The 27456-nt window shown below is 48.5% G+C and overlaps 11 protein-coding genes across 11 annotated transcripts; 4 read left to right on the forward strand and 7 right to left on the reverse strand.

Annotated features, from left to right (window-relative positions):
- Window positions 1-624: 624 nt before the first annotated feature.
- Window positions 625-3964, forward strand: M431DRAFT_524534 (hypothetical protein; the record flags this gene model as incomplete). The annotated part of the gene is made up of 7 exons (XM_024920581.1): window positions 625-1500; window positions 1582-1703; window positions 1846-2339; window positions 2593-2660; window positions 2820-2871; window positions 2920-3228; window positions 3302-3964. Exons 1-7 carry the CDS (start codon window positions 710-712, stop codon window positions 3962-3964), a joined length of 2499 nt encoding a protein of 832 aa, XP_024769323.1. The 5' UTR covers window positions 625-709.
- Window positions 3965-4343: 379 nt separating this feature from the next.
- M431DRAFT_486642 (hypothetical protein) lies at window positions 4344-7130 on the reverse strand (the record flags this gene model as incomplete). Its single annotated transcript, XM_024916410.1, has 2 exons — window positions 4344-6804; window positions 6877-7130. 2 exons carry the CDS (start codon window positions 7128-7130, stop codon window positions 4344-4346), a joined length of 2715 nt encoding a protein of 904 aa, XP_024769324.1.
- A 2554-nt stretch (window positions 7131-9684) lies between these two features.
- On the reverse strand, window positions 9685-10711 carry M431DRAFT_9922 (hypothetical protein; the record flags this gene model as incomplete). The annotated part of the gene is made up of 2 exons (XM_024925123.1): window positions 9685-9705; window positions 9812-10711. 2 exons carry the CDS (start codon window positions 10709-10711, stop codon window positions 9685-9687), a joined length of 921 nt encoding a protein of 306 aa, XP_024769325.1.
- A 1170-nt stretch (window positions 10712-11881) lies between these two features.
- M431DRAFT_512794 (hypothetical protein) lies at window positions 11882-16509 on the forward strand. The gene is made up of 2 exons (XM_024919906.1): window positions 11882-12538; window positions 12736-16509. Exons 1-2 carry the CDS (start codon window positions 12306-12308, stop codon window positions 16136-16138), a joined length of 3636 nt encoding a protein of 1211 aa, XP_024769326.1. The 5' UTR covers window positions 11882-12305; the 3' UTR covers window positions 16139-16509.
- On the forward strand, window positions 16255-16751 carry M431DRAFT_271780 (hypothetical protein). The gene has a single exon (XM_024913955.1). The coding sequence runs from the start codon at window positions 16371-16373 to the stop codon at window positions 16638-16640; it is 270 nt and encodes an 89-aa protein (XP_024769327.1). The 5' UTR covers window positions 16255-16370; the 3' UTR covers window positions 16641-16751.
- Window positions 16752-18727: 1976 nt separating this feature from the next.
- Window positions 18728-18931, reverse strand: M431DRAFT_97100 (hypothetical protein; the record flags this gene model as incomplete). The annotated part of the gene is made up of 1 exon (XM_024924899.1): window positions 18728-18931. A coding segment is annotated over one exon (204 nt), but the record flags the coding sequence as incomplete, so codon positions are not given.
- A 1413-nt stretch (window positions 18932-20344) lies between these two features.
- M431DRAFT_66894 (hypothetical protein) lies at window positions 20345-21085 on the reverse strand (the record flags this gene model as incomplete). The annotated part of the gene is made up of 1 exon (XM_024921715.1): window positions 20345-21085. A coding segment is annotated over one exon (741 nt), but the record flags the coding sequence as incomplete, so codon positions are not given.
- Window positions 21086-21462: 377 nt separating this feature from the next.
- M431DRAFT_97060 (hypothetical protein) lies at window positions 21463-22293 on the reverse strand (the record flags this gene model as incomplete). The annotated part of the gene is made up of 1 exon (XM_024924895.1): window positions 21463-22293. The coding sequence occupies one exon, from the start codon at window positions 22291-22293 to the stop codon at window positions 21463-21465; it is 831 nt and encodes a 276-aa protein (XP_024769330.1).
- A 204-nt stretch (window positions 22294-22497) lies between these two features.
- M431DRAFT_97129 (hypothetical protein) lies at window positions 22498-22836 on the reverse strand (the record flags this gene model as incomplete). The annotated part of the gene is made up of 1 exon (XM_024924904.1): window positions 22498-22836. A coding segment is annotated over one exon (339 nt), but the record flags the coding sequence as incomplete, so codon positions are not given.
- Window positions 22837-23807: 971 nt separating this feature from the next.
- On the reverse strand, window positions 23808-25575 carry M431DRAFT_153386 (glycosyltransferase family 4 protein). The gene is made up of 3 exons (XM_024912882.1): window positions 25316-25575; window positions 24630-25238; window positions 23808-24569 (listed from the first exon to the last, which is right to left on the reverse strand). Exons 1-3 carry the CDS (start codon window positions 25512-25514, stop codon window positions 23971-23973), a joined length of 1407 nt encoding a protein of 468 aa, XP_024769332.1. The 5' UTR covers window positions 25515-25575; the 3' UTR covers window positions 23808-23970.
- Window positions 25576-25756: 181 nt separating this feature from the next.
- Window positions 25757-27242, forward strand: M431DRAFT_512796 (hypothetical protein). The gene is made up of 2 exons (XM_024919907.1): window positions 25757-26554; window positions 26623-27242. The coding sequence occupies exons 1-2, from the start codon at window positions 26238-26240 to the stop codon at window positions 27137-27139; spliced, it is 834 nt and encodes a 277-aa protein (XP_024769333.1). The 5' UTR covers window positions 25757-26237; the 3' UTR covers window positions 27140-27242.
- Window positions 27243-27456: the final 214 nt, after the last annotated feature.

The following is a 27456-nucleotide window of genomic DNA, read 5'->3' on the forward strand; positions in this document are numbered from 1 at the left end:
TATTTATTAAGTACTCCGTATGAAGAACCGTATTATACGTACTATATCATCGGATAGATGCCCAAGTACTACTTCAAAGCGTAACATTGGTAGCGCCTGATGCCGTATTAGACGTTTGTATTGGTTTTCAGATATAACGATTTGGAGACCTCCATATAGCTTTTTTTTTCTTAAACAAAAAAGCAATATATTTGCAACAAATCCGTGGATTTGATCGTTGATCCTTCGTATTGTAAATGATTATCTCACTTACAGGCATAAGAAATTAAACTCTCAATTGGAGAGAGAAGTCGCCCAAACTGTGTCGATTATGCCCAGCCAGCCTGCGATGCCCGAAACTGCCTCTAGCAACATTCTGGAAACATCTATGGATTACAGCACCATACCAAAGTCAAAAGACTTAAAGATGGAATCCTTTAAAAAGGAAATGAACGAAAAATTGGAAAACCCCAAGGGCCACCGACACAACTTGAACATTCTGGCCGATACCTTATACGCTGAGATCCACAGCCGTATCCTTCGTGATCCAGACCAAGGCCAGCGAGAAATACCAAACGAGACAGAAAACCAGATCAGAAACTACTTAAAGAATGCGAATGATAAAAATATAGACGACTGCATACTCTGGTTAATACTCATCAGTGCTGTGGAGAAGTTTGTACCGGCATCAGCTGAAAATACAACGCCTACAGAAAAAGACAGCAGCGACATGGACAATCCAAATTTCCGTATTATTCGCATCATACTGGATATAGTACCGCATCTATCGTTTGAGAGTCTCCAGCCCGCGAATGAAATTCGTGGTTGGGGTGAAGAGAGTGTAATGAAGCGGTGCAAGGCGAATCATTCATACGGTCGGAATAAAAAAACAACGCCATTTCACGCTGCTGTCGAAGATGAACGCACCCAGATAGTTGCGCATATGTTAAACCGGGGGGACAGCCTCCTTTCCACCACGGGTGGCGGTTGGGATCTTCAAGACTTCATCAAGATTCTACAGCGGCCAAAGCCGGACCGTTTGAGTTCTCTTTCTGCTCTTGGTCTCGCCGCGATAAATAACAATGGGATGGAAACCGTTGAAATGCTTCTCAGATATAATCCAAAGATTGCAATGAGCCCAACCGACAAAACATTTGAGACAAGCTTGAAGGAAGGGAAGGATGGCATCGTGGACGCCTTCTTCGAATACGAGGAATTACAAAAGGAGTTTATTACAGCCAAAAATATTCTTTTGGCGCTGGAGTATTTAAGTAAGAATACGCCAAAACAAGGAGATCCACCAGAGAGCTATATGAAGGTCGTCTGCACGCTGATCAGCCATGCTCCAACAAAGGAAGAACTCAATGACGAGGTTGTCAAGGAAATTATCCAACTCAATTTGAGGCGCGTGTGGGAGAGCAGAAATAAGAACATCGAGCTAGAAATCTCTGAATTTCTTCATATCGCTGTCCAATGCCAAAACGCCGAGTTTGTTAAGATGTTCATGGATGAATATCCGGAGTCAGTCTTGCAACAAATTGACAATAGATATGCCCTTTGGCATATCTATAACAACTACTCGGCCCCTGAGCAACGCTGAAGCATGGAGGATTTACAGAGCGAGGCAAATCGCAACATTCGTGAAATGTTGGTCACCAAAATCATCAAAGGGAATCCAGATTTGGGGATGCAGCAGCTCTTGGAAATTTTCCGAGACTCTGAATGTATGTTTATCCTTTGTATCATATGTTTAAATCACATAAGTAATAATGAGCCCGCCGAGCGACCTTGCAATGTAGAACATGGTGAGTTTGTCATGAATAATGATCCCATCCCAACAATTTAGCAAAATCTAATCGTTTGCAGTTGAAGAACTATGCTTTGACCTCTCCCGTTTCAACTCGAAGAAATATCTAGTGTCTGATTTTGTGCGTTCACTCATCAGCCACCAAGACAACCCAGACCTGTTGTCATACGAGCATACTCTAAAATACGCCGAGTTTCCTAATTTGGACGCGAAAGATGACGAGAAGGAAATATTCGGTGACGATGTTCATTATGAGCACGCCGAAGTTTTTCTTATCCTCGACTGGCTGAGAAACGATAAAAAGGTTCGCGAGATAATTGAGCTCACAGTGCCGGACAGACTTGTGAATCCACACAACGAAGTCAAGATAGGAAACTACGTGAAATTCTTTCAAGTCCAGGTTCTCAATTGGCGGTTCCTAGACCTGTCTATCACGGTGCTCCCTGACCAAGAAACAAAAGACAGGATTAAAGAGCTTCATTTATACGCAAGTGGTAAGAGAGCGGCTATCAGCCATTGGACGAGTGAGAATGGTATCTTGACGCTTCCCAATGTGAGTGCAGAGTTGATAATTCAGTTTTGAAATGTGCTAACCAGCGATCTAAATTAGCTTACACAGCTTGAGATTCATATCATAGAGGTTTGGAGATTGCTACTAACACTGTTGTTTTAAATGACTGACTTTTGTGCGTAAGGACTTGATGACGAAGGAGAATTGCTCCTCTACAACTCAATTCATCAAACGAGAATTTGAAGCCTTAGTGAATGATATAAACAAGAAGAGGGGGCAAAATGGCCGAGATGAGCTAAAAGTGAGCTGCACGTCTGATTCATGGAATCCTGCGCAAATGAGGTTGGCAGACCTAGAGGAAATGTAAGCGTCATCTCTGTGCACATGTAATCGCCGTATGGTATATGACTGACACTTAATTGCCTCCAGATCCGAACGAGCTGTCCCTAAACTGTCTCGTTTCATAAAAAGCTATCGAAAGTATGTCGGTGACTTACAAACAAACGAAGGATATGCATTTAGGCCAATAAAGGTCGCCTTAATCGATAATGGAGTTCTAAGCATCTCGCCACGAGTTGACAATCTTTGGGATCACTCAAATCATATATATACGTTCGACAAGTTATCGAACAATGGCAGCTTCCGGAATTCCAACATGAATCACCAAGGTGAAGACTCAAAGGACCAAAGTAATGATAACAAGTCAATTTTTAGAAAAGAGTCAGAAAACCACAAGACCTTATGGTCTCGCATTAAGGGTGGCAAGTCTTTTGTGGAGGACAATTCTCGAGTTAGCCCATGGTTATTCGCGTCCAATCCACATGGAACACAGATGGCGAATCTAATATGTGCCATCGATCCCTGGTGCGACCTCTACGTAGCCAAGGTTACCGATGGCCAGGCTGGAATAATGCCTGCAAGGGTTACAAGAGTATGTTCAATCCATATCTTCCTAATTTAAGTAGTCTGAGTAAGAGGCTAACTCTTAGTGCCTCGTTATAAAGGCAATCGAATGGGCAATCTCTCGAAACGTTGACATTATTTCGATGAGTTTTGCTATTTCAGAGAAGACTGATGAGCTTGAAGCCGCTTGCAATACCGCAGCCGCAGCCGGTATTGTTTTGCTTTGCAGCACTCATGATGAAGGCCTCGGAGTTTCCACCACATATCCAGCGAGCTTTCATAACACCATTACAATTACTGCTTGCGACGATTATGGGAAAGTACTTCGCCCCGGACCCCCAAATGATACAGGCTCCTTTCAATATAAAGTCCAGGGCCAGTCGGTGGCGGCAGGAGTCATTCCCTTTTTGGACTCTGATGATTATATTTCAGGAAGTTCTGTCGCTACAGCCATTACTGCAGGGTTGAGTTCATTGATCTTGTCTTGCGATAGAATCGCCAAGAATGAGCCAAAGAAGTTTTCTTCAAAGGAGCGCTCTCCAAAGAACGTCTACCCAAGCACTCCAGTGCATGAAAAGCATAAGAGGTACAAGGAGAACACTATAACGAATCATCTAAAAGAGATGCTAGCCAAGGAGAGTAAAGATTACATCTTAATGGAGAATTTTGCTGAAATCAACAAGAAAATCCAGGATGGACGGGACATTGTGGCCAAGGAAATAATCAGCTCATACTTTCGGTCAGTCAGGTTTAGCGAGAAATAGCCGTCAAATCAAAACACGATTGTGTGTTGTGTTGTGGAATGGTGGTTGAAAGTTCTTCTTTCATTAATATTTTGCAAATAATAAGTTTTCATTTTGTTGTCATTCCTTGTTCATGATGCAAAAGTTGGTGCAATACACAGGTACACGCATAGCCGTATGTAGGTCATTACTACATGTAACTGCATGTACATAACCTATCCAAAAGGTTCATGACCCAATGTCTGATAGCCAAAAGGCCAGCATCATCAATGGCCAATACCCATGATTAATGTAAATCAAGTAACTTAATCGATACACTATTAGTTTGATACCATGATTGATGTACCCCAAACAGATCAAATGTATGCCACAACCATCTCTATAATATAACTCTATAGTTTTATGTTCGCGGATCTTGAACGGTAGCAAACCTCCAAAATGCGAATGTGACGATGTGACTGAGTATCGCTTCGACGATGGGTACACATTCACGTTCTTGATCAGGGTATCCCTTCGTCAACCTAGGTGCCCGTAGTAGTACCGACAACTTCCAACTGCTAAATACACTGAGGCCGTTACTGATCAACCATAAGATGAGAAGCACCCAACGAGGCCATCCCTTTTTCAATTCAGGTGACAGCATTTTCAGCAGTCTGCAAAGCCTGCACCGGTTGGCAGACTTTCTTTTGCGAATGGTGGTCACCCTGTTAAATTTGAGCACAAGTTCCTGCGCAGATGTGCCTCCATATGTGCTTTGCATCAATGACATGGCTTCCAATTCAAGTCGTTTACCCTCTTCAATCAGCCCACCGAAATGACATATACTTGAAGTCAGCGCCATGGACTCAATGGGTTCCTTGTCATTGTCCCTGCGAACCTCACGAATGACGGTAGCCACCTTTAGACCAAGCTCCATGCCTTTTGATCGAAGTTCCCTGTCTTCTTGACAAAGGTACGACGCCGCAAGCGACGTCATTGCACAAATAGTAAAAAGGCTTCGATCTCCTAGGGATTTCTGTAATAACGAAAGGATTCTCTTCTGAATACTCCTGGTTTTTCTGGTCAGGCGTAATGCGGAAAAGGTTGTTACAAGCGTCGCAAAATCAAGCCCCCTGGGATATTCTTCCCAAGGGAACTCTTGTCCTAGCGAGAGAAGCTTGAGGTCAAGCTCTTCAGCTTCCTTGCTGTTTCCTGCCAATATGTACGTTTCTGCAAGGCTCTCCATGGCTTCAAGTGTCTCTGGGTGCCTTTCACCGAGAACTTCAGAATATAACGCTAAGGTTTTGATCTTGAGCTTTTGAGCTTCATCATATCGTTTTTGGTCTTTGTATATTGATGCAAGTTCTGCCATAGCATCAATCGTCGATTTATCTTCCCACCCATAAAACTTCTGTCGATAATGAAGCGTCTTTATTTGAAGCTCCTCAGCTTCTTTATACCGGCCTTGATAACGATATATTGATACGAGAATCCCACTGGTGGCAATGGCGATGAAATTGTTCTTGCCAAACACTTGCTCCAACCCTGCCACTGTTCCTAATGTCATTCTCTCTGCTTCTTCCCACCGTTCCTGGCATATCTTCATATAGATGATATCGTGTAAGACACCTATCATATTTAGTGAGTGTGTCTTGCCAGTATTATTTTTCAATAGGTCGAATGCTCTTTTTGCCATATATTCTCCCTTTCTCTTTGCTCCGCAGTAAACGAAATATTTTGTCACGTCTATCAAGAATGAAGACGTTGTGGTTACATTCTCGGACAGATCCGCCCAACAGCTGACCTGTATCGCATGCGTTGCATATTTCTCACATAAGCGCATTGTCTCTATCGTGATTTCTTTGGGGAATAGACTTGTAACGACTCTGAGAGCAGCAGTTGCAAAGTATGTCTCCAGAGTAAAATCATCTGTGTTAAGCTGGTATCGAATGGCATATTGTACCAGCTTATGCATATCAAAGCTAGGCTCATCACAGTTTTCTTCTTTGCGCTCGCTGATGAATGAGAAGTCCTTTAGTCGAGGAATGATCACTTTCAGCACTTCCTCCTCGCTGTGAGATGGCGTCTCTTTCTCTGGCTTATTGTCGCTTGATGCGGCCAAGATAAATGACAATGGAATCCTCTCGCTGTCAAGATACGCGATAGTGTGGAGAACCTTGTAAGTTATTTCGCTCTCTTTTCGAATGTGCGAGATCGAAATATTCCACGTTTCAAGAACACTGTTTGATACATTCGGCCTCCTGTGTCTGTCATGCTGAGACTGTTTCAACACATCCCATCTGCTTTTCCCTTCCAGGAGTTTTGATAAATATTTCTTGATAGGCGTCGAAGTCCTCTGCATGTATGTACCTGCTTGGGAGATGGCCAATGGGAGCCACTGAAGCTCTTGAAGCAGTAGTTTGGCTTCTTCGATCTCATCAGCTCTAATATCCTCTCTTCTCGTCATAGCAAGTAAACTTTCGGCCTCTTCGATGAGCATGTGTGAGACTTGAACACCTCTTAACGGGCCGACCAGACTAACGATTTGTTCATCCCGGCTAGTCCATAAAACAGTTCCTTCAGGACCGTGTGGTATGTACTCGAACAAGCTCTTGATTTGGCCGCCAACATCAACACCGAAGAGTGTCAAATCGTCTACATTGTCGAGGATCAAGAGCCAACGCTGAAGCGAGCCAATAAGGTCACAGACTGTGAGGAACAGCTCTTCGCCGTTGACTTTATAGTCCAGGTTGAGCGTCCTGGCAATTCTTTGATAATCTCGTGCGAAACTTGTTTCATTGTCAGCATGCACCCAGAAGATGTCGCAAGCAGGATCTTCATGGCTCCGGCGATAGGCGTAATCGAGGGCGATCTGAGTCTTGCTGAGAGGCCATTGTATGAGTACATGTACCAAGCAGAAGCGATTATATGAGTGAACGAAACACAGCACTTACCCCGATCCTCCAAGACCCCATAGAGCAGCACTACAGTAGTGACCGTCCTTAGAACGCGCCAAGAGCTTGTCAAGTTTGGTGAAGATTTCTGGACGACGAATGATATTTTCGTTGGGGGGGAAAGGAAGCATGAAGTAGGCTTTACGCGACGCGTTTGAACTGTAGTTGTGTATGACTGTATTACATGTACCCTGATGGATCTGGGTGTTAGACCCAAAGGCATTGGAAGAAACTTCGTAATCGGTGCTCATCATTTCGTTTGTCACCCAGGACCCAAACTCTCACTGAAGAAATGACAGCGAAACGATGAGATACAGGAGAGGATATCAACAATACGGGCGCGTCTTCGTGTATGCGCGATCTCACGTACTCGCATGCTCCTGCAGCTGACGACCAACAGAATTGGTCTAGTGCGCGAGCCCATGGCTACATACGAGTAACGCAAAACTGCGCAGTATAAGGTTGGGGAACGAGAGGCAAGTCGATGGCCGAGAATAATAAAGATATCTGTCGAGGGGTACTATGCTCAGTATGAGGCTGTAGTGCTAAGAACAACAACATACATAGCACCAAGATTGTCTCATGGAATAGATCCTCTGTACTCTACTTAATCAAGCTGTTGCCCAAATAACTCGATCGTAAAAGAGATGGAAGTTGGTATGTATCTATGTTGGAAGTGCTAACTCTTCTTCTTGAATGCCATATAAATAAGCAGGCCATTCCCTTCCTCTCTGTGCTTTTGCCATGCCATGGACATTATTTGCTCACACTGAAAGTTAAGTATTTGAGGCTTGAGTTGAGTGAGCTGAAATTATGAGAAACACGTCGCGAGATCATTTATATGCCCTGGATGGAACCTTTACTGGTCAATATGAACGGTAACATGAAAGTGTGCATCGCGATTGAGTCCAGAACGATGATATATGTGTACATTGATGTATCTAGGTGAGCAAATAGTTAGCCGGGGTACTTGTATATACCCTTGACGGTCCGCCCCTCTTCTGACCGCAGCTTGACCGTTAATATCGACATCGCAGCCAATTGAGATGTGTGCGCATGTTATATGCATGTGTTTTATATCCTTTATTTTTTACCATACCTTGCGGCCACGCCATATAGCAAGCTCTGATAAATAGGGAGACGAGACAGTTTGAGTAAATATTCTCTTGCACAAGTGGCGCTAACAACGTGTATGTGAATATGAAACCACCCGTCTTTAATGGTTGAGTGCATACACAGCTCACCACTTATATACTACGAACGACGTTATGTTATGTATAAGAGACGCGTCGACAACGTGAAAAAATCTTGAAATGATCTTTCTACGCCGATGAATATATAATTGGCTCATGTGATTACCCTCACTCGTCTTTCAAGACTCGTCATCTTCGTCAGTGCCCATTTGATGCCGCTATGTTATCCTTAGAAGTCTCTTCGGCGATGGTATCAATTTATTTATTAGGATACTAAATTTTGGAACCCAAGGTCCGTTTGCTCTTGAGGTGGTGAGTTGCGAGTCCCTAACCTAAATAACCTGAGCAGACACCCTGAACATTGACCACATATTTTCTTCAGAAGGCCGTTCTGAAACCCCGAAGAAACCTCTGTGGTTAATACCAAGATCATCTTGGAAGTTCATTGTCCAAGACAATGCTGCGGCTGGTTGAACTTCAACGTCCACATCATCCGCATCACCCACAAGACTCGTTATCTACTGTAGCCACAGCCGTCACGCATAGACAAAGTGGATCGTCGAAGCCTCTCAATCGTGATTCCATTGCAATTGTATACAAGTGCCTTAATTATAGCGAAAATGGCCCGGCTGTTATAAGTCGGGCGGACGAATTTCCGTGACTCGTGTCCGGCAGACTCGCCACACGCATGAAATCGGGCGAGTAGCTTAAATGATCTAATTGGAAGAGCAAAAACTACGAAACTCGCGATGAAGAGGTAATGCCGAAGAATTGGAACAAACGTTACATCTTCTTACGCGATTAGGAATGATTAAGTATAAAATACACCAAGACAATGAAACAAGAATCCTTAGTTCGCTTTGAGTGAACATATATCGCATCTCGTATTGTGATATTCCACGCCGAACCTATGAGAATCCAGTCATTCCTCCTGTCATGTCGTGCAACTCCTTAAGACACATCATATTTCCGCATTCGCGTCCGCGCAGCTCTCACGCCAAGTAATCAATGGCAAAACCTTGCACACGTGTTCGCCCATGGTATGACAATCCGTGTCACGACGCCGCCACGAAACCGGTCGTTGAGGCGAACGAACCGTGACTCCGAGGCCAAGTCATCTTTCTTGTCTACGGCTTCTCGTCAAATCATCTTTTTGTCTCAGGCTTCTCGCTCATCCAAGGCAGACCAATAAAGGCCCCCCGTAACAATTCATTATAGCTAACAATGAGTCCAATAGCGTTGTGTGAGACCGTGCACGATACTGTGCCCCCGACAACGCCCGTTCCGTATTACTGGTATGCCGTATCTAAGCCGTCACGCGCCTAAAAATAGCTTCTGCTTTGGTGCTAGCAGAGCAATGGAGGACAGTGTGTATGTGTGTGTGTGAAAGAAATCAGGCTTCCATTCCCTCTATTTCCAAGTTATCAATTGATGATTTTTGTCGACGGCCAATCCCAGGCCGTAGAGTAGCATCCCTCCCAAAACGCCATAGTAAATAAACGCTGCGCTCATATAACAGGCTTTTTGTATATACATATAAAACAACTCTATCGAGCTATCCGCCATTCGTAGTAGACGAGGTTATCATGATTGAGAGAGTAACTCTTTGGTTGCTTTAGAGCCCCATGAATATTAACTAACAGGGTACGATGTTAGCCACCACGTTCCGAGCAAAGTATAAATGACATCGGGCCGTCGTAAACTAAGTTTGAGGCTTCAAAGGTCAGGCGAGCAAGACTTACTTGCTTAGCTCCCGCCCATGGCGGTAAGGGATCGACACTATCGCCAGATAACGTTGGGTCATCATCTTCTTCGGGAGATGGAGACGGTGGCCGGCGGGATGCGATAGCCTTTTCAACGGCATACGATGTCTCGTTTCCATTCGTCGGCATCCATTCGTTGTTCACTGTGCTGAATCGGCCGAGCAGAAAGACATTCTCCGTCTCCTTGGCAGGGGCTGGCGCGCTGATTCCCTCCGCCTCCGGGTTGGAGGTTGGAGTCAATTCACCCAGTAAAGAGTTGCCGCCTAAGCCCATGCCAAGTGGCTCCAATGAGTCGAGTATAGAGTCCAGCAGAGGCATACCGTTGTACGCTTGCGCAAGATGCTCGTCGGTGAAGAAGTGTTGGTCGATGCCTGGTTTGTCAGGCGCGGTCGTCGTGGACGGGTATTCATCCCATGTTGATGAGGACGGCATCGGGCCGGCGAGTCTGGAGGATGAAGCATAAGTATCTGTTCTTAGGGTGGAAGTCCTCATAAGACTTGCCGGTGAATGAGCGGACACGACCGCAGTCAGGGCGGCCATGTCCAGCGGTGCCGATCCGCAGTTGTGGCAGACTGTGGGCGGCGAGTAGGAGTGAGAGTGAGAGTGAGGGTGAGGATCCGATGATGATGATGATGGCATCTTGCGAGCGGCGCTGGCATTGGTTGCGTCACCGTCCGAGAACATGGCATCGTAAAACTGACAAAGCGCCTCCTCATCCGGCCTCACCGGGAGCGAGTCGGGAGATTCCGTGGCCTTGGGCTGCTGGGCGAGCCTTTTATGGGCCCTGCGCTTGCGTTGGGAGGCAACGAGTTGCAGCCGGCGGCGCTGAACGCGCTCCTCGGGCGTCAGGTTGAGAGACGGCCGGCCTCGTTTCACCATGATATCGTTGGTGATGGTTGGACTTTGGGCCGAAAAAGTAAAGATAAAGAAAAAAACAGAGATTGGGTTCAACGACTCCCGGCTTGTAGGGTATGACGAAAGTCGGGGTAGCCGGGAGAAGCTCCGGATCCAAGGTTGAAGAAAAAAAAAAGAGGGGTATCCGGGATGGCGGGCGGCGATTGGCTGCGGAGATTATTCAGCGCGTCCCAGCATCAGCTCCAGGCAAGTCCAGGGCTCCAGCAGCTGCTCCCTGCATCACAGTGGAGGCGGCACACGCGCACTGTGGGTATCTGCATGCGCGGGACCACCAACAGCGCGGATGCCAGCTAGCAGATGTGACTCGTCATATCGGCGTCACAGTGCGATCTTCCAATTGGACGCGGGCCCGTCACTTATCTCTGCCTTACCTAATTCTATCGCCTGTCCCACTTTGGCGCTCCGACTTTCGCCATGGTCGCGAGGCAGAGATAAGTGAGAATGGCGGGCTGTGATTGGGTGGTTGGGAGACGACGGGCTGCGAGATTAATGAATAGCCGGTGATGGTGACGTTTTGCGCATGGCTGGGCGCTATGTATTGACGAGTACTGTGCGGGTTGCCAATCAATCAATCAATCAAATCAATCAATAATCTGGTTTTTGGTGGTGCTAGAGAGCAATAGTAGTAGCAGAGGTACTTGGAACAACCCCACCAAAAACCAGTAGTTGTGTCAATCTGATGGGGGACGACCACGATGTCCGTACGAGTAAGCTTAAGGTAAGATTTGAGTTGCGGATGAAACGAAGCGGCGCTGTTCTGTTGGGACCGGTTGATGAAAAGTGTCGACGATCCAAATATGACTTCAACTTTTCTCTTCTTTATTCCAATCAATCCTCACCTTTCCCCCCTTTTTTTTCTGCCCGTCCGTTATCTTCCCACCGTCGATCGCCTCCCCCCAGAGTCACCAAAAAGTCAGTTCAAGCAATCGCTCCGTCTTATCGCCGGTACGTCGCCGCCAGGTACCGCGCCGACCGCCTTTGTACCTTGTCTGGTAGCAATCCAGGCATCCCTAACCGGGATAGTACGTCGCCGCCAAGTACTCCGTAGGCGGTGGCCACCCCCCGCTTTAAATCAGACTGTGTGCAGCTTCAAGCCGCTTCTGGTTCGCCTGGATGCCCCATAGCCAATCCAACTGCCCACTTGGCAGAAGCAAGAATCAACTTGCAACTCCAAAGCCCTCAAACAACTGGGAAGCGTGACAACATCGCAGCATCTTCAGTCAGCTTGCCTTTTTCCTTTCTCTTTCTCTTTGTCTCCCTCTCACTCTCATATCCGCCCTCATTCAGATTCGCATTCGCCTCATCCACCTCATCCATCGACCGCCCGCCCTTCGACTTACTTTCCCCGTTGCTCCGACGAGCCGCAACCCCTCGACTCAGAATTGCACGCGAGACGATGCTGCCGTGAGACCTCTCGCCTCGACCAGCGCTGTGACTCGCAGTCTCGAGGCCTTTCCTCTCCATCGACTCTCCCCGCCTCGCCTTCGACAGAGCAGCAACAACTCAACCTGTCTCCCCGTCGAAGCGCCCGCCTCTCCTCTCCTCTGCTCCGCCCATCATGGACGGCCAGCCGCAGCCGCAGCCGAAGCCGGCGCTTTACACCCATCTGTCTCAATTGTCGTCACTTCCCTTGCGGACCGCCAACAGCACGCCCACGGCTTCTCCTGGCCTCTTCAGTCCCGTCGCCAGGCACGCCCATATGCCCACCCAGTCCTTCTCCGAGAGCAACACGCCCGCCCCTTTGTTCGACAGCCCCTACTTGCACCCGCTGCAGACCCACCGAGTCCGAGAGTATGTTTTTGACCAGGATTTCTTCTCTTTTTCCGTTCCTGTTGCAGTCGCCCTGTCTTGTCTGTGGCTTGTATGGTCGTTCAACGCCACATATGACCCTTGACTGGCTGGGCTGTTTTGCTTGATTCTACCCCAGCACCATTCTTTCTTGGACCAGTCAACTAACCTTTTCTCTCTTTCTTCTCTTCGTGTAATAGGACCCATAAGGCTCTCATCGATTCCGACACTGCCACCGGCCGCAAGTCCATCAATCAGTATGACATTATCGAGGAGATTGGCCGTGGCATGCACGGCAAGGTCAAGCTGGCCCGCAACCTCGAGACCGGTGAAAATGTAGCCATCAAAATCATTCCGCGCTTTTCCAAGAAACGACGGCTTGGCAAGGTCACTGCCATGTCCCCCCAGGATAAGACCAAAAAGGAAATCGCCATTCTCAAGAAGATCAGACACCCCAACGTTGTCGCCTTACTCGAAGTCATTGACGATCCCGAGCTTAAAAAGATTTACATGGTACTGGAACACGTTGAGCTGGGCGAGATTGTGTGGCGTAAAAAGGGACTACCCCATATCTGCTCGTACGAACGGAGACGATCCGAGCGCGAGATGAATGGAGAGCCCGCTACCGCCGATGACATGCGGTGGGATCAGTTACTCGAGCGCCGACAGATCATCAAGGAACTCAAGAGGGCCAAGATGGCCCAAAACAACAACAACCACGGCCATGAGTACTGGAGCAATGAACACGGCCCCGCAGACGACGCGAGCACCTTAAGCCCTTGGTCCCGTATCTCCTCCAGGGAAGACTTTGCTGCCACCGACGGTTCCGTATCCATGCCCATCTCTCGCCGCTCCTCCCTTGCCCCCTCACAAGGCTACTCCTTTTCCTCTTCGCCTGTGACGAGGGAAGAAGACGAATGGCATGAAGATGACCATACCACCCCCGGTCCCACCCCATCGCAGCCTCCCCTCTCCACAAGCGCGCTCGACGGAACCATGTTTGGGGCCTATACCAACAACGATGACAGAATGAGCTACCGCGAGCGATCTCCCAGCATGGCCGACTCCATTATTTCCCACATGTCCTCCATCGACTACAACGTTCATGCTCACGACCCCTTTGCTGACGACTTCTCCTATGTCCCTTGCTTCACCTTTGATCAAGCCCGGTCTGCCTTTCGCGATACTGTGCTAGGTCTTGAATACTTGCATTACCAGGGCGTTGTTCACCGTGATATCAAGCCTGCCAATCTGTTGTGGAGCAAAGACCATCGTGTCAAGATTTCCGACTTTGGCGTTTCTTATTTCGGCCGACCTATCCGTGACGGTGAACCCGACGATTTAGTGTCTGAGTCCGAGGCAAAGGACTTTGATGACGACCTGGAACTTTCAAAGACTGTTGGCACCCCGGCCTTTTTCGCTCCGGAGCTTTGCTACACCGACCCTGACCAGGCTCAGCCCAAGGTGTCTGAGCAGATTGATGTGTGGTCTCTCGGCGTGACTCTTTACTGCCTCATCTATGCCCGTATCCCTTTCCTGGCAGAGGATGAGTTTCAGATGTTCCGCAAGATTGCCACTGAGGACGTGTACATCCCGCGCAAGAGGTTAAAGCCCGTCGATCCCTCAACCTCGCCCACCGTAACCTCTCTCTACAAACGCCAAAACACTCATCCATATCGCGATGACAATGATCTCGAATACGAAGACGTGGATAATCTCCTGTATGACTTGCTGCGCCAGATGCTCATCAAGAATCCAGAAAAGCGAATCCGCCTCAAGGATATCAAGAAACACCCCTGGGTGCTCCAAGGCCTTCCCAACCCGAGATCATGGGCAGAAGAAACTGACCCTGCCAAGCCATCGAGTGGCCGCAAGATCCAGGTCGACGAGAGGGACCTGTCCTCTGCCGTCGTGCCACTCACCTTTCTTGAACGGGCCCGATCTGTTGTCAAAAAGGCCGTGGGAAGAGTCATGCATCCCTTGGTCGACCGTAGCGAAAGCCGATCACGTCGACGGGCTACTAGCAGTGTCGCCAGCTCCGGCGGTGATAGCCTGCCAAAGCTCCCCGCTCTTCCCGTTGCTGTTCCAGCTACGAATCCTCCTACTCCTTACCTCGATAGGCGCCGCAGCCTTCATCCAGAAGACTACTTTCCCAGCCTGCCAGCCAGGGACGCCTTGTCAAGCATAGAGCTACGCTCTCCAGAGTCCGGGGCCGCTAGCAGTCGCGTGGAATCTGTCGTCTATGATCCAATGGCTACAGTCCTGCCGCCCCTGACCACCCAGCCGGCCACCGTGACCCGGGGGCGCTCTCACAGCGAGCTGGATGAGGCATCAACGTCCGAATTTCGCCCTTCTACCAATGGCGTTTCCATCCGCAACGGGGGAACCATACGTGCTAGAAACGTTGCACAATTCTTACCCTTGACGCCTCATACGGTGCCGCCTACCCCTTCTTTTGATAGGAATCCCCCCTTCCGTCCAGAGTTACCAAGTGCGAGGTCAGAGATCAGCGCTCTGAGAGAAGATTCAGTCCGCTCCCCTTCCGCGGACCGTGGTCTTTTCGCGAGCAACGACAAACGAGCCGCTCCTCAAGTTGGTCTGAATACTGCCGTGGCACCGGGGAACATTCCGGGCTTGCGAAGCACACGCTCGATGCGCTCTGTTGATCTGGGCAGAAATAGATACGGATACACGCAGCTGTCGTCCTCCCCTCTGTCTTCGTCTCCTCAATCCATACCCCCTTCGTCGTATCATCATCACAGGCATCTTCAGTCCGATCCAAACTTCCACAGTCGGTACCAGGAGCGTCCTACTACTGCCCACCGTGTAGACAACGGGAATGATATCAGGTCTCCCCTCACCCGGACTCCTGTCACAATGAGCCCTGAACCAGCCTTTTATGGCTCGTACGCGAGTGAAGATGGCTCGGCTGATATGGGTAGCCAATGGTCCCGTATTGCTCATCAAGATTGGCAATCCGAGGCCCCCTCACGAAGGGGCACTGTGGAAATCGCAAAGACTGCGAGTACCGACTCCATGGATCATCTCGGAACGCCCCTGACAAGCCCAAGCGAAACAGCTAGCCCTGTCGCCGCATGCCCGCCTGCCAACAGCGCATCTCAGCGAATGCTAGTCTTTCAATCCGATCCCTCGCTGCCGGCTCTCCTTAGCGGCGCCAGCTCTGTTTCGGCTGATTTGGAGGGTGAACTGCTGCTCAGACCGGGAAACGTAGACCCCCAGGCCACTTTCTTACAGACCAAAGACTCGCTTACTCCCCCCGCCTTGGGGAAGGAACCGGTCGGTGGCTTTCCCATTGACCAAGTCTTTGCTCACCACTCGTCCATGGAAGGCGTGCCGCTTCAAGTCAAGATTGACGGCCCACCAGCTTCGGACAACCATGCAACAAGCCATCAGCATCGCAAGCACGACGAGGAAGACAATGACGATGATAGTGATGAGGGCCTTTTGTTGATGGCCAAAGCTAAGAAGCGACCGCCAGTTACGACTAGGCACCGGCCCTTTGAGGCCAGGCGGCGCGACACAAACATGAGCACCGCAAGTGACGAAACTGCCAGGAGAGTCAACATTTCTCCGGAAGCATGATACGACAAGACACGCCTTTTGTCCTATTGGCGACCAGTCACAGCATGAAATGAAGCGGAAAAAAACAATACGCCTAGCCAGTTTCTTTTCTATTTCACAGGGGGGCTTTTACTTCTAAGCGAGAATTAATTAACTGGTGTGGAAGCGGAATCATCGAAGCGGGAAAAGGTATCGGATGGGCTAACACGACCACACACAACGAACCTGGTTGCATTATCAAATCATCATCATTATGATTTGCGGGGGATGGATCGGAGCTATCAAGGAAAGGCTGGAAGCCTTTTTCATTATTATCACCTTTTGCTCGATGGGAAACAATGGTGGGCGTTTTATATCTTTTTCACACTTTGCTTTTTTTTTTTTTTTGCATTGCATAATGGCTTGCCGGCAAATGCACGCCCGTTATATCCCGGAACCTTCGGAGTGTCTTTATGTTTTATTTTTTTATAATTTGTTCTTCCGGCTCTATTTTGTATTCGCTACGAATTTGGCTGGAACTTAGCTAGATTGGGTCTTTTTTTTTTTTTTCTTGTTTGTGCTTTTGTTGCATTTTTACTATTTCATGAGATTGATTATGGTGTGGTATGCTTATATGGAGCATGGAGCATGGAGCATTATGGGATTTTAAGGGGTGAATGACTGACATTGGAATGCCTTGCATGGGATAGAATGACTCTGGAGGATGTTGACATATATATAGCTATATAATTTGTATGAGTTTGCATGGGTATTGAGGTAGTTTTTAGCTATGAATGGCATGTGTATGCTCAGTTCTTGGTTTTGAGTTTTTGTGATAACTTATTTTTGTTGAATCTATATTCCTATGAAGATGTCCGTGTGCTATCGCTATCTTCACTACTACGCCTCAATCTCCTCTTCTACTTCTCTATATTCGCTCTTTGGCGCTGATGCTATCAACCTGAAGTCTTGCGAGAAGATTGTGGAATTGGCAACGTCATCAGAGACTTTGAGTTCTCGGATGAACTCGCCTGTTATACTGTCCTAGACGTGAACGAAATGTTTCGATGCTGATCTGGGTACCACAGGCTTCGAGTCCGGCGAGCAAGCCACCGAACTGGCAGAGTGATGGCTGCAAATCGCTTGTAGGCATCGCCCTGTCATGGCCCATATCATGACAATACCAATGTCATCACAAGACAGCAGTCGATTTGAGTAACGAGAGAAGGCTACCGAAGAAACAGAAGACGGTGGTAATTTTATTACTTGTAAATGGCATGTGTATGCTCAAGCCTTGGTCTTGAGTCTTTGTGATGCCTGTGTAGCTGCTTGAGTAGTTATATGATTGCCCTAGTTAAAAACCTCACTGAAGCGCTTATAAAACACTTTCATAAAGACTGTATCAGTTACTTAGCAGGATTACACATCCCGTCCATGATCTCATCGGGGTCCAGCGGCTGGCGAGTTGAGCCCTATATGTGCAATTTTAGCAACCAACCGTGCTGAAAAGAATTAACGTAATGTCTAAACGTCGAACTGTTTACTAAATGTATTCATATACTGAACCCTGAGTCAAGCAGATGGAATACCCTGCATTCAAGGGAGTGAAGCGCTTACGTTGGACAGTTGATTCCCTTCCTACACCTCCATCTGCCGGTTTCTATTTGCCCAAGTCTCTAGTGCTCTTCTATGGTATTAGGTCAACAACAGAGTTCATCACAAAACTATCCTATCCCAGACCTTGATTCTCCCTTCCATGTTGTGCAATACCGATGATGCTATGAGCTGTGCGTCTTGCGAAATAGCTATCGAATGGGTATGAAGATCAGGGCCTCGAATTGTATTTTGGCATTGACCCGTTATAGTATCCCAGATCTCAACGGCATTTGCAGTTGCGGATGCACACACCACCAACGTCGAGTTAGCTGAGAAAGTTACCAAAACGAGCTGCTTAAGCTTGCTTTGTATTGTCTGGTGGGCCTGGTGGCCTTCGGCTGCCATATTCCATATCTTGATGAAACCGTTGGAATCAAGAGAAACGACTTGTCTTGAGTCATGAGAGAAAGCCACGGATAAAACAGAGCTCTTGTGGCCCCTGAAAATTTGGAGGCATTGGCCTGTTATCATGTCCCAGAGTTTCACCGTACCATTGCGAGAGCCAGTGACTACTAGGGTTGAGTCGTGTGAAACGGCGAGTGAGAAATTCTCGGTGTCATCGTGTAGTCGGCGATGGAATGTGCCTGCTACGCTATCCCAGATCCTTATAGTCTTGTCTTTTGACCCAGACACTATCCATTTCGAGTCATGTGAAAACGATACTGCGGTAATGGAATCTGTATGGCCTTTTAGTATGTTCTGGCAGCGACCAGTCGTCCTATTCCAGACCCTCATAAGATAATAGCCAGACACCGACACCACTAGCATCGAGTCGTGTGAAAACACAACCAAAGAGGCATTTCCTTGGCTGTAGCCCTGCAGCGTCTGCTGGCATTGGCCCGTTGAAGTATCCCAGATCTTGATGGTTTCGTCTCTTGCCGCTGATACTATAAGCTTTGAATCGTGCGAGAAGGCCATTGCCCTGATGACACCGCGGTGAACCCGCAGTGGTCCATCAATTGTGGCACCCTCATCAAGCAGGAGCTGCGCTGTTTTCGTATGCTTCTTCTCAGTAGCCCATTTCAGTGGCGTCCAGCCGTTGTAATCTCGAGAGTTGACATCTACTTTGTTTGTATCGAGAAGCAGCTGGACAATGGCTTCATGGCCGTTTCCACTCGCCCAACTGAGAGCTGTCCGGCCAAATATGGTATCCGTGTCGTCAGCCTGACACCCAAGCATTGAAAGAAAACTCTGCACCGCATCGACATCACCTCTGATAGATGCCGTAATTAGCGGTATCCATCCATCGTTGACGGCCGCCATATCATCCACCTCCCAGAATATTGATTCCACTGCTTCGGTGTCGCCATTCTCCAGAGCCCCCTGTAATATCCTCCTGCCAAGCTGGTGGTTATTGTCGTCGACGACCAGTCTACCCAAATGAGAATATGCATGCTTCATCCGCATAGACAAATACTGCTGTCTCGTCTCCATCTTTGCCTTTTCTTTGCCTAGATAGTACATCTCGCGAGCGCAGTCTTTCTCTTCTTCCACCAGAGTTCTCTTTTTCGCCTCAAGTTCCCTGAGTTGGTGCTCCACCTCTATGCGCTCTTCTTTGGCTCGTTCCAAGCGTTCGCCGTAGGTTTCATATCTGGCTTCTATATCTTCGGATATTGGATATAATTCGCTCCTGTCTCTTAGGAGCTGCCTAAAGTCTAGAATCAACTCGGCATCCTCGAACGGTTTGGTAGTGCCATCAGCCCCTAGTTCTACTGCATCGGGAATGATGACCATGATGCCCCCTTCAGCAGGCTCCACCCTAATGAGTAACTGGAGCATTTCGTTGCGAGCACTCATATTCCCTAATCCTCCTATAAGTCTCGGAGACAGACTTCGAAGACTTTCAATTTCGGTTATTTCTAGTAGTGACTCATCTCTGGTGCATGTAAAGACCTTACACATCCTGTAACCGCGCGACCATTCTGAGTCAAAGTCGTGTTGCGACGTTTCGAGGATTGCGACAAAGTCCAGAGATTCCGATTCGTTATGGCGTAATCGCAGCAAAATTGGCTTCTTATCAGTATCGCCAGAATTTGTCTGGGAAATCAGATTCGTCTGCTTATCCCAACAGACCGGAGGCTCCACGCCGACTAACGTCAGATTGATTCGGGAAAACAACTCGTGTTCGTAAATCCAGTACTGGATAGTCGTCTCGATAGATACATCTTTCTGCCCATCACTCTTGATATAGATAAGCTCAGGGGGAGCAGCACCGTCTGCAACTACCGTCCGCAGTATCGACGACCGCCCCCATGGTCTGGCGTATTCATTAGATGCTAACGAGCTTGTTCTGACAAGCGGGAGACCAACAGCTTGATGCGGGCTTGACTCAGGTCCGCAACTTAGTATTCCAAGTGTTTCTCCAGTGATAGCACTGGTAAATAGCGACAGAGAGATGCGAAGGCTACCGCCAAACATGTCGAGTGATTGTAGTTGATTATGTGTCTGCTCCCGACAGACAATCTGTCCAGAATTTTCGAAATGCTTTGGGCTAGTCGCCAATACATTCCCACTTCTAGCTTTGTTTTGCAGAATGGAATCTGTAATGGCTTCATTGCTAACGAGCGAACTATTAGACCCGTCACTTAGGCCCCATGCCAGGATAGAATCGTCTCTCGTCGACTTCATAATTTGTTCCTGCAGTCGGATGAAGGCCTGTTCGCCACCTTCTCCGTATATCATTGGCATTGCTATGCCAAAGATGCCTAGCAAACAGTATGCGAGGTCTTCTGGTCTCTTTGTTTCCCTTTGCGCAGCCCATGACATTCGTTGAGCAACACTCGCAATGTGCAATCCTGTGATGCCCAATAGGAATTGTCGAGGCACATGGGTGATGTCTTTAATCACATTGCTTATAGTGCCCTTGGTGCCAATAAACTGCCATTTCGTGTTGAAAAAAAGCAAATTCTTAGGGGCGAGAAGCTCTTGTAGAGTCCACCCTCTTTGAAACCACCGACTGGTCCGGAATTTAGATCCGCGCTCGGAGGGTTTGTCATCTTCGGGAACATCCGACAAGTAGGCATAGCAAGCTGAAGCACAATTGTACCAGCGAAACATGGAGTTTATAGCTTCGCTGAGCTCCACCAGGTTGGTTTTGTCAATACAACAGGTGTCAATCCAGGCATATTCGAGGCCGTCTTTCTGGGCTTGTTCGCAACATCCTCGGAGTTTGATCGATCCAACACCTGCTTTATCGATATTTCCGTTTTCGACATCACGCAGCGTGAGCTCTTCTGAATCATCTCCCCAGGTGTGCGACAGAATAGCGTATGGAGGAATGGTTTCATGTGAGAATTCCTTCAGTTTGAACGTCTGCGTGTTGATCAAGCGCATAATGGATCACGTCGAGAGTGATTCTTCTCAATGGTAGACCTCGTCGCAGTATTATCCGATCGAAGATCTCATGTAACAAGCAACATATATGAAACAAGAACTCGATTCTAGTAAACGAATCCCGAGATGCGGGTGGGTTAGGCTGCCACAGAGTGGGGGGATTCTGCAGCATTGGTGCCTATGCTGAGGCTATGCCTATACCCATGTTATATTCGGCTCATAATGAGTTTTAGGCGTTGATTGGATGACGATCTGCGTTATCAATCAGACTCGAAGAGGAGTGTGTGATTATGATATTGAGGAGCAAAAAAAGAGTTTTGATTGAAGATAACAGGTCCTGCAGTCTCGGTGCCTCCTTCTGCTTCCCCTCCACACCCTTACTCATCTCCTTCCACTACATGTAGTTTCCCTGACGGGCAGACAACACTACTGAGCACGAAATTATCCCATATCTTAACTATTTCGGTCCTCCTTGCGTCTTTGTCATATGAAGACGAAGCTATAAACTTCAAGTCTTTCGACCAGGCCATCGTACCGCGGGAAGTATCAGGGCCTTGTAGTTTCCTCAAACACTTGCCTGTTGTACTATCCCAGACGTAAATAGCATTCTTGTTCGACCTTGATACCACCAACTTTGAGTCAGGCGAGAAGGTCACCATATTGACGCCGTCATCATGGCACATCGTCTGCAGTGGAAATCGCCCGGGTGTTACATCCCAGATCTTGATGATGTTGTTGTTCAACCCTGATACTATGCGCGTTGAGTCGTGCGAGAAGGCCAATGTAAATACTTCCTCCTCTTGCCAGCCTCTTAGCGTCTGCAGGCACTCGCCCGTTACGCTGTCCCAGATATTGACGTGTCCGTCGAATGCACCTGAAGCAATGAGCTTTGAGTCATGGGAGAAGACCACTCTATAAACGCATCTGTTATGGCCCTGCAGTGTTGCTTGGCATGTGCCTGTTGCGGTCTCCCATATCTTGATGGTATCGTCGCTTGATCCTGATACCATCGATTTCGAATCATGCGACAGGGCTAATGTCTGGACATAATCTGTATGACCCTCCAGTATTCGTTGACAGTCGCCTGTTTCCCTGCTCCAGACTGCTATCGAACTATTGCTTGATCCTGAAATCACCAGCTCCGAGTCATGTGTAAAGATAATTGAGCAAACGATGTTTCTCCTTTCGACCACGGCCTGTAGCGGCATTCCGTGTCTCAATGGTGATATCTCGAGATCTGGATGCTGCAGAGTTTGTTGGTATTGGCCTGTTGCGGTATCCCAGATCTCGATGACACCCTCGTGCGAGCCTATTGCTAAAAACTTTGCGTCAGGAGAGAAAGCCAAGGCACTGACGGATTTACAATGAACGTGAAGTGTTTTTCGAAAGCCAATCTTGGCACCTTTATCAAGCAGAAGACGTACTACGTCTTCGTGCCCTCTCTCAGAAGCCCAGTGCAGTGACGTCCATCCATCGATATCTTCCGAGTTGACATCCACGCCTGTGTCAAGAAGAAGCTGTACGATATCCTTGTGGCCACCAGCACTGGCCCAACTGAGCGCAGTTCGGCCAAATACAATATCCTTGCCATCAACTTCGGTTCCGGCAAGGAGAAGATTGTTAACCGTGTCAATATCCCCTCTGCTCGATGCTGTAATCAACGGTATCCATCCGTGTTCGTTCAAAGCTCCCGCATATAAAATAGCCTTCACCACTGCTGCATCGCCGTCCTCCACGGCCTCGCGAAACATTGTTTTGGCCTCATAGCAGTTGTCAAGCTCGAATTTACCGTGCGTGTGCGTCAGCTGCAGCATCTTTTTGCGAATGTCGTTCTGGGTATCCTTGGCATTTGTTTGGTCCGTCAATAGTTCGTGCCTTTTTGAAACGAAATGGCCTTCTTCTTCGATCAGCTGCCTCTGTCGGGCGTCAAGCTCTTTAATATGCTCCTCTACAGCCTCTCGTTTTCCCTTTATGAGCTGTAGATGACGCTCATGGCTTTGCAATTGGGTTCCCAGTTCCTCCTCTTTTGCTTTTGCTCGTCTCTTTTCCCGTATTAATTGCGTGAATTCTAGAATGGCATCCATATTGAGTTTCTCCAACTGTGCGGATGCATCTATCGTCGTGTCTGGAGGAGAAGCCATATCTTTAAGGTTGTGGAATGTCGATCCTAAATTGAGTCACTTTCTGTCAGTTCCAACTCTTCGCAATATGAAACCAACGATCACTCACTGAGTCGTAGAGAATAAAGAATCAGAGTATGAAGAGAACAATCAGACTCGGGAGATGGCTATTTGGTCGGGCTGCCGACAAGTGAGGGGGAGAAGTGAGGAGGTATTGTCGCACAGGCATGACAGTGCCTGTTGAGCCACTTGTATCACCTGTGACGCTTTAGGGCGTTTGGGCACAGCAGTTACATAAAACTGCTATTGATGGAACTTTGTCAAGCCATCTATTATTGGTGCCTAAGCACAATATGGCTGCAAGATGACGGACATGAGAGACAGACGGTGATTGGGCGGGATGTGTTGGCCGAGTTGGGAGTATGTGGTTGGTGGTGAAACGAAAAGAAGGAGTAGTTGAAGAAAGTAATCAGAAGTTTTTCAATTTCCGAAGTGTTCAAGATTGTGTGTAAGTCGAAGAAGAAGAGAAAAGGAGAGAGCGAGACGACACAACCCTCGATCCCCATATATAGCCTCGCGCATATAATTGAAACAGTCAAAGACGATGAAAAGTGCGTTTATTCTCCGCTAAACAGTCTATATCTATCAGTCCCTTGATCTTACAGGTATCTATCAATTGCTCTCCTTTTCTCAAAAATCCCATATATGGCCTTGAAATTGCCGTAGTTAACACAAAATGAAAAAGAAACCAGAAAAGCGGTACGCCTATTGTAACTGCACGTAGACAGCTAATGCAGCTAATGCCAAAGAAACAATGATAGCAACAGGGATAAATAATGACGGCCGAGTAAGCTTTTTCGCAAGAATCTCGTTCAAGGACGATTCCAACCGCAAAGCCATGTTCTTGCGACCAAACAGAGATCGCACACGTTCTTCGCCATCAGCACCCATCTCACGAAGATCACTGTCAGCCATGTCAAGTACGCTGCCCATAACGCTGGACCAATCATTTACGTCCTCAGGGTCACGCAACCAGCCTGTCTTGGCATCTTGTATCGTCTCAACGGGACCACCCGTGTTGGCGGCGAGAACGGGCACTCTGGCAAGCATGGCTTCAAGAGGCACAATGCCGAAATGTTCGTTGGAGGGTGTGTAGACTAAGATGCGAGCCGCGCGGAGGAGTGATGTCTTGATAGAGTTTGGTATGGAGAGGAGGAAGAGGACGGAGGCATCACTTGGGATCGAAGAAAGGGAGGCGGCGTCGAAGGAGGTGGCGGTGTGGTGGTTGAGAGAGTGGGAAGAGGCGAGTTGTTGCAGTTCGGCATGGTATTCAACGTTTTCGGCAACACGGTGATCGTAGCCACCTAAAATGAATTAGACCTGTAGAGAAACGGAGGTGGTGGGAAGCATTGTATGTGACATACCTGCCAGGACAAGACGAAGTCCCTTCCGCTGCTCCTCAGAAATGGCAGCAAACGCCTTGACAGCCAGCCCAATGTCCTTCTTTCGCTCAAACCGATTGATGCTAAGAATAATCTTGTAGTCGCCGTTACGAAAAACATCGCCCTCAGCTGGAGCATCATCCTGCTTCACAGTCGTATCAACACACGGATACACCACCTTCGTATCCACCTTCTCCCTCAGCCTCGGCCACGTCCTCGCAACAACGCCCTTTGTAAACTCCGAATTCACAGCCACCGCCTGCGCAAACCCCATAGACCACTCCTCAATCCAATCAAACGGCACCCTATACAGCCTCTTGAGCGCCGACTGCCGACCCTGGGCAAGCAGGAGATCCGGAAAGTGGCAGTAGAAGAGAATCGGCGTGTCGGGGTAGAGGAAGCGCATGAGGGGGAGGCCGGCAGAGAGCTGGTCGACGATGAAGGCGCGGGGCTTCAGGGCCTGGAGTTCGCCGGAGAGGGTGATTTGGACGAGGAGCTGGAGGTGGCGCAGGATGGCGCAGAGGATGGTGAGGCGGTTGAGGATGGACATGGGGATGGGCCATGCGCCGCGGACACGGACATCGAGGGTGCCTATGAAACTGTTATGAGCTCATGTTTATGAAGAAGAAGAGTGCAATATGAGTTCAACAATAGTGTGCATTACTCACCATCACGACACTCGTCAAAGCAATGGCTCGGATCGCAGTGGTTCGTGAAAATAACCACATGGTGTCCCTGCTCCTGCAGCCCAACCGCCGCATCGACAACCAGCCTCTCAGCGCCGCCAATCCCCAAATCCGGATGGAAAAACACGACTGTGCCCTGAGGCGAGCCCGAGACAGGGTTCAAGTCTCTCGGCGGCGACATGGCGGGCAGCAGGTTTGTGTTTATGGAGGGACGTTCGTTTGGAGATTGAAGCTGCGAGAAGTGGACAAGTTGCGGAGCTTTCTTTTGGAGGAGCTTCAAACAGCTGGTAACAGGTACAATGTGGGGTAGATGGGGCTAGGCTGGAGATGGCTTAGCGTTGAATGTCTAGCTGCTGCAGTACGTACCTGGAATAGACTACACCGAGTTAGGTCTGTAGAGAACTTCAATCAATTCAATCCATCAAATCACATGTGACTGACACAACAAACAGCCCCATCCAAATGACATGCCGTTCCGTGTTTAATAATCACAAAGCCGTACCGAAGACAGAGTGGGAATTGTCTCTTTCTCTCTTTCTCTTGTGACAATCCCGCCGCATGCCGTTATTTGTCCCGAGCACAGCATCAGCCTTACCAGCCAAACTTTCCCCCAGCTAACTCCAAGCCCGTTTCCCCATACCGGCGCGCAGATGCCGAGGCTCATCACGTAAACTAGTTTTACCGCGTTGCCGCCCTTTTCACATTTCAACGTTTTCCCATCGTCAGCATCAACTGTCGAAAGATAACTCTTACATATGACTTTACTTTAACTTCTTTTATATAATACCCCAGACCCCATCATCTCCACACTCACTCATCCCCTTCCATTCCATCTCCGTCATCTCCATCTCATCTCAATCTATATCTCATCGCCAACACCCATTCATATAGCATCCAATTCAAAATGTCCAAAACCCTCTTCACCGTCCCCATCCCCCCCCTCGGCCCCCATCCCGGCGGCTCCATCACCGTCATCGAGCCCCAGCCCGCAATCTACCTCCTCACATTCAACTCCCCGCCCGACAACCGCCTCACCACCGCCGTCTGCAAGGCCCTCCTCGCCGCCCTCGACCTCCTCGAGTCCGGCGGCCACCCGCCCGGCGTCCTCATCACCACCAGCGCTATCCCAAAATTCTACAGCAACGGCCTCGACCTGCAGCATGCCATTGACACGCCCGGCTTCTGGGCCCTGTTTTACTCTGTCTGGAACCGACTCCTAACGTAATGAAATCTCCTCTATAACTTCAAATCAATTCACATATAACACCGCCAACTAACACACGCATCAGCTTCCCAATGCCAACCCTCGCCCTCCTCAACGGCCACACCTACGCCGGCGGCCTCATGCTCGCCATGGCCCACGACTACCGCCTCGCCCCCTCCCCAAAGGGCTTCCTCTGCCTCAACGAAGTCCTCTTCGGCGCCGCCCTCCAACCCCCCATGGCATCCCTCTTCCGCGCCAAACTCCCCTCCAACGCCATATTCCGCAAAGTCGCCCTCGAAGGCCACCGCTTCACCGGCGCGGAAGCCGTAACCGATGGTCTCGCAGACGGACTGTGTCCCAATGGTGTAGATGATGCGATCAAGTTTATTATGGAGAGGAATTTGTTGGAGAAGCCGAAGAAGGGGGTGTATGGCACGATTAAAGCGGAGATTTATAAAGATTTGGTGAGGGAGTTGAAGGGCGCGGGGCTGGAGGCGGAGAATGAGAGGTTTGCGAATGATCAGAGGGTTGCGGCGGAGAGGAAGGAGTTTGGAAAGGTGTTTGTTGAGCAGTGGCGTAAGGAGAATAAGGCGAAGCTGTGAGGATGAGAAACAACGAAAATATCTACATAAAACTAGAAAGGCCATATATATCGGCTGTATAATGAATAACACCAGACATCACTGTATAATGGCAGAGCCCAGCTGGTAATCATTGTAGCTTGTGTCGTTTGCGTTTTGTATTCCTGTCTAATATGCTTGATTCTCTCTCAATACTCACATACACACACCCAAACGCGTGAGAACCCCAGCCATTTTGTTATCAGTCCAGAGTCTATCCCTTCCAAAAACATTCAATATTCCCCCCCCCCCTTACACCCCCAAACCAATGATAAATCTAATGAGAGAGAGTATAACTG

The sequence above is a fragment of the Trichoderma harzianum genome (genome assembly GCF_003025095.1).
Source record: "Trichoderma harzianum CBS 226.95 unplaced genomic scaffold M431scaffold_17, whole genome shotgun sequence".
Taxonomy (NCBI): domain Eukaryota; kingdom Fungi; phylum Ascomycota; class Sordariomycetes; order Hypocreales; family Hypocreaceae; genus Trichoderma; species Trichoderma harzianum.